General features: G+C 36.0%; 1 protein-coding gene across 1 annotated transcript in view; it reads right to left on the bottom strand.

Annotated features, from left to right (window-relative positions):
• Window positions 1-2,182: 2,182 nt before the first annotated feature.
• ARSK (arylsulfatase family member K) overlaps window positions 2,183-6,000 on the bottom strand; it is a 44,012-nt gene continuing 40,194 nt past the window's right edge. The window contains exon 8 of the mRNA XM_022592683.3: window positions 2,183-4,152. Within this exon, the coding sequence (XP_022448391.3) occupies window positions 3,872-4,152 (281 nt within the window). The 3' untranslated portion in view covers window positions 2,183-3,871. The remainder of the gene's footprint in view (window positions 4,153-6,000) is intronic.

The raw sequence follows: 6,000 nt of genomic DNA, 5'->3' as shown, positions 1-6,000 counted from the left end.
GGGAAGAACCGCATTCCAGGCCAAGAGTTGATAAGCACAAAGGTCTTGAGGTGGTGCTTGCCTAGTGTGCCTGGAAAAGGATAGGGAGGCCAGTGTGGCTGGAGCAGAGTGAACCAAGTAGAGTGCGGGAGATGTACAATATGCCCCCCGGATCATTTAGAGCCCTGAAGGCCACTGTAATGATTTGGGCTTGTGACCAAGAATGTCACCTGCCATATCAATAAACAAAGGATCAAGCCATCAGTCACTGCAGCCACCCCCGACTGTGCACTCTGAAGGGATTCAGGATCTAGAAAGTAGGATACTGGCCCTAGATAGTTCAGGTGCCTATCAAAGGAATGATTTCATTGAGCCCAGACTCTTGCATCTTCCCATACATAGAAAAGCGCTAAATTCATTAACTTGAGATGTCTGGTTTTCTTTAATTAACAGTAATCTTTTGATATTCTGACTGCCTGGTTTTTGTTGCAAAAACTATATATCCTGGATCCTCCCTTACCTCTTCAGAGCAGCCTCTCCCTCAGAGTTATCTGAGAGGCTGCCTGCTGGGCTCAAGTCCTCAGCAAGTTCGCGGAATAAAACACAATTCTCAACTTTTAGGTTGTGCTTTTTTTTTTTTTTTCATTCGACAGGCTTTCACAGAGTAAGGTGAGAAACCAGTGGAGGGTTTGAGTATCCAGTGATGTGATCTGATCACTCTGGCTGCTGTGTTGAGAAGAGACTGAGGAAAGCCTAGGGCAGACTCAGGGAGACCTCCTAGGAAGCTATTGCAAAATTCCATACAACAGATTATGGTAGTTTGGAACAGGGTGGTAATGGTGGAGGTTGGGAAAGATGAAGCCCAAAGATTGTCCTCAATCCAGTTTATAATTAGTGTCAGTTCCTCTCAGATTCTGGCATTAGATAATTTGTCTCGTTTTCCAAGTTTTTCTTCTTTTTCTGTTTTCATGGTTGTTAGATACCATTTTGAATTAGATATTGTCTTAAAACCTCAATTTTACCTAATTATGATCCTACATTGAATAAGCTTAAAACATCGCAGATGCTTGGTAAATTCTAACAGTGAATGCATCTTAAGGAGTTTGAATAGAATGAGGTGGATTATATTTATCTTCACATGCTTATGTTTTCAAAACCACGTTTCTATTATTATTGCTTTATTTTTCCCTATGTTTACCATATACATCACACATTAGCTATTTTTTATTCCTTAGGTTTAATTAGGAGATGAGAGGTAGATTTGTATATTTTAATTTTAACCTCAATAGTTTAAATATTGAGATCTTTCTCTTATGGGTTTTACTTCAGAATATATCTGAAGTGAAAATTATTTCTCAGAAATTCATACATAACTGCAAAGATAAGCTCATACCAATTCACTGAAGAACAATAAAGAAAGTAAAGGTGATGAGTTGTCTGATGAAGAAAACTTCCAAGACAGTTTGAAAAAGGAAGTCAGGTTAAAAGGAAATTGGGTAAAATTATTATTTGCAGATAAACTTTTTACCAGAGAAATACAAGATACCAACTGGAAAACTATTAGTACCAAAAAAATTGTATTATTGGTACAAAGTAAATATAAAGAAATAAAATTTGTATATACAAATAACCAATTAGAAGATATAATGGAAGAAACATCTACTTAAAATAGCACAACACCAACAAATGATAAAACACCTAGGAATAAACTCACCTCTGGCTGCACATTAGGATCATCCGCTGGAGGGCTTAACAAACAAAACAGCAATGAGAACAAAACTGCCCAGGTGCCATCCCTAGAATTCTAATTCCACTGGTGTGGGATGGGTCCTAGGTGGTATTTTTTTAAAGGTCCCTACTTTCCAAAAATCTCTAAGAAGAAACTGATCTATATGAAGAAAACTTAGAATGCTACTGAGCAATATAAAGAAGGCTTGAAGAAAGGGAAAAGTGTACTATATTCTTCAGAAAAACCGAATATCACAAAGAATTCAATTTGCCCTAAAGTAGGCTATAAATTTAATATATCATAAAAAGGCTAACAAGATTTTTCATTTCTGGAACTACACAAACTTATTCTAAATTTGTATGGGAAAAATAAGTTAGCAAGAATAGCCAAGGACAATTCCGAAAATGAAAACTGTTGCAAAGAAAATAGTATCACCAGATATTGCCTACCCTATTCATAAACAAAATAGAATGGTCCACTGCAAAGTAAAAAATGTTTTGAAAGGACCCAAATGTCAATGTGACTTGTATATAATGAAAACGGCGTTTCAGATCAATAGAGGAAAAGATAATTTGTTCAATAAAAGATGTTCTATAATAGAGTGGCATTTTCTAACTAATGGGACAAATATTAGCTTACTCAATAAAAGGTCAATTGGGGTGGCCATCTTAAAAAAACAAACGGAAGTTAGATCTCTAATATGTAATACATTCCCATGGGTCAAAGATCTAAGGGTAAAAAATAAAACTCTAAAAGAAGATAAGTGGGGAAGGCCATTCTAAATATGACACAAAATCTCCAAGCCACAAAAGCAAAGATTCATAAATTTGCATGAAAATACCAATTTCTACATGTCAACAAACACCAGGACAAAGTCAAAAGACAAATTATGAAAAGGAAAAAAATATTTGTAGCTTCTCTAACAGACAGAGAGCTAATATCTAAAGTATGCCTCTAATAAAAAAGACAACCAACCAACAGAAAAATAGGCAAAGAATAGAAATAAGAAAGGTCATGTAAAGGAAATTCCAGTGGCTATTAAATATATGAAAATATGATCTACCTTACTCATAGTAAGAAAAAGAAGAAAAACAATAATAAAGTATTTTTTATCTACCCAGTTGGCAGCAAATGTGAGGCCATGCATTGCTGGTAAGAGTATAAATTGGTATAACTTCTTTAGGGGTAATTTGGTGGTATCTAGAGTAATTTTGCTAGATATAGTCTTGCCCCAGTAATTCACTTCTAGGTGTTTTTTTATTTTTCATTTTTAAAATTATTTATTTATTTATTTGTTTATTTATTTGGCTGTGCCGCACGGCATGTGGGGATCTTAGTTCCTGGACCAGGGATCTGTGCCCGCCACAGTGGAAGCGCGGAGTCTTAACCACTGGGCCACCAGGGAAGTCCTCGGTGTCTTTGTTAAATGGAAATAAAGAGAGCAAGCTGTAGAACATCTTTTATAGTATGCTACCATTTGTGTGTGTGTGTCAGGGGCGGGTGCTGGGGAAGAATATAAAGTTTGTAGAAGCCGATCTGTCTCTCAAAGGATACATAGGTGGTTACAGTAGTTGCCACCAGGAAGGGGTACTGGGTGGCTGGGGGACTGGGAAAGGAGAGAGACTTCATGCTCACTGTTAACTGTTTAGTACCTTTTTGAAGCTTGTACCTTGTGCATGTATTACCTATTTTAAAAAATAATAATTTCCGCCATATCCGTGGTCTGTGTACCATTAAAATACTCCAAATACTCCCATCAAATACATCCAAATGATCTATATCCCATCAAATAAAAATAACTCATCAGACACCATCAAATACTCAAAAACAACTATTTTATGGGTCATAAGTAATAAAAATTGTTAAAATATTTTATATTCCATAATATTCAGAGGAACACAACTTTATATTATAGTATTTGATTCTACCCTTTTAATATTTCGGTTAAGTTGTCAGAAGTTTATAAGAATAAGGTCTTGATAGTAATGAGTTTGAAAATATGTAATTCTATAATGATTGATATTTTATTTTAGAAGAGTACATTCTTTAACTGAAAATCAGTAATTATTAAAACTAATGTTTAAAATGCATAATTAATCATGATCTTTTAACATATTTCTATATAGCTCTAGAACATTATTTTCTTATTTTTGTTCAAATATTTTATGGATCAGAGTGGATTTTAAGCCACTGATCAATGGCATTTTCATACTTCCATGGTTCTTTCAGCCAATCCTGATGCCACCTAAGATTTGCTATGACATTTGAATAGTTTTGCCCTATACTTTGTTTCCACTTGATAAACTGCTCTTTATTGTATCGGTGGACAGAAGCAGAAACCTTAGGGTAGTTTATAATGGAACGAAGCTTCTGATCCAAAGAAGCAGTAACTTCTGGAAATTTTGTAGCAATATTTGTTAGTTCATCTGGATCTGAGGAAAGATCTGAAAGAAAAAAAGAAAATTGAATACCTCTCAAAACAGTTATATAACCGAGCAGGACCCTGTGGGTACCTCTGTCAAGTTTATGATTAACCTCCTTATCTGAATCTTTAGTCCTTTTCTCATTCAAAACTTGTTCTCCTCAAGATTGAGGAGTATCAAAGAAAAGGGGGGAGTTGTAACCGAGCAGGACCCTATGGGGCCTTCCTGGGACGCAAGTTCGTGTGCCTGATGCACAGTGGGGCTATAAACACACTGAAATGTCGCAGTTTGGAGCAGAGAAAGGTTTATCGGGTGGCTCACGCCCTAAAACCCCCTGAGCTCCCGGAAGAGTTTCAGCAAAGCATTTTTAAAAGCCAGGTTGAGGGAGGGGGCTCGCAGAGTACGTGATCATGCACAATTCTCTGATTGGCTGATGAGGGAACAGGGTGGTGTCACAGGGGTTAACTTTATCAGTCCTTAGGCTCCAGGAGGCCTGGGGCAATGTGCTCATGGTCATCAAGTAGTTATAACATCTTCCATTTGGTGGGGGGTTTTCACATCTGTAAAACAACTCAGGAAATGTGCATCAAATACTGTTATTTAAGTACTTCAGAGAGGAGCTAAAGCAGAGGATATGGGGGAAGGCCTGTCCCAGGAAGGCCCCATAGGGTCCTGCTCTGTTAAAATTATCTGCTTAAAAACCATCTTTTAGAATGTCATTACTCTGTGACGAATAACATATTAAAATTTATTTTTATTCTCAGTTCTTCTTTTTTTTCCCCTCAGTTCTTCTTAGTATAGTAAGCTAAAGGACAGTGTAAATGGAAAAATAATATACTGAAAGTTAAACACCTCTCTAAATGTATGTCCAAATTATCTTCCTTCTTACCATCATCCTGCTATCCCTTTTTTTTTTCTTATCTATTCTTAGATGGCTTAGCCACAATTCTTCCTATCTGTGATGCCTTGCTTACTTTGACATGCAAAAAAATATGTGTATATATATATATATATATATATATATATATATATATATATATATATAGTAGTGCTTATATTGTCCCATTTCAACAACCCCAGATGTTCCAGCTGAAGAATTTTTTATATAGTGGAGTCAAGTTCTTGCAACTTCACTTACTCCTAGTTTTTTTTTGTTTTTTTTTTAAATATTCGTTAGCATCCTATGCTTGAATTTTTGAAAATTACATTCATTGATTGTGTCTATTTGAGCAAATAGCCATGGAAATAAAAACTCTCAATCACTATCATCAAGAAAATGATAAATATTTCAGATAACATAAACACCCCTTTTACCTACAATGTAGGAAGACAGAGGATATAACTAGGATGCCAGTCTAATTGGAAAAATCAAAGATCTTATGACAAGTTACTTAAGACTGTAAATGAACAATTCACAGTGAGGGAAAAACCCCTACAGGCCTATTTGAGTGCATTAGCCAGAAGATCCTGAAGACATTTATGGTTTTGCTAGGTGATTTCAGACGGCACCTCTTTGGGAAAGGGAAGTCAGTGAATAAACCCCAGAATACAGGAAAGGCAGGCTCCCCCACTGATTCTTTGACAGGCACATCTCCTTTTTGCAGAACGTAACCAATGAATGAACAAGAGATGCCCATTATTCAACAGAATGAAAACTTAAGGACTTGTTTTGAAGCCAAGAATCTCCTCCTTTTAGAGTTAAGCGCGGGGGGTGTCAATCAGTTTGGCCTCTGAAGAATTATTTTGAGTTAATAATTTTGACATTTGTAACTGGGAAAAAAACTTAGGGAGAAAGGAATATTAAAAATAGCTTTAGCATGTATTTTATGTGCAAAAGGAGGACAAAGGATAAGTAAAACCATAAATCTA

This window comes from Delphinapterus leucas, chromosome 3 (genome assembly GCF_059928025.1).
Source record: "Delphinapterus leucas isolate spDelLeu-1000000601 "Yukka" chromosome 3, BTC_Dleu_Yukka2, whole genome shotgun sequence".
NCBI classification, from domain to species: Eukaryota; Metazoa; Chordata; class Mammalia; order Artiodactyla; family Monodontidae; genus Delphinapterus; species Delphinapterus leucas.
The sequence above is the reverse complement of the archived record's forward strand: the minus strand, read 5'-3'. Positions and strand labels throughout refer to the sequence as shown.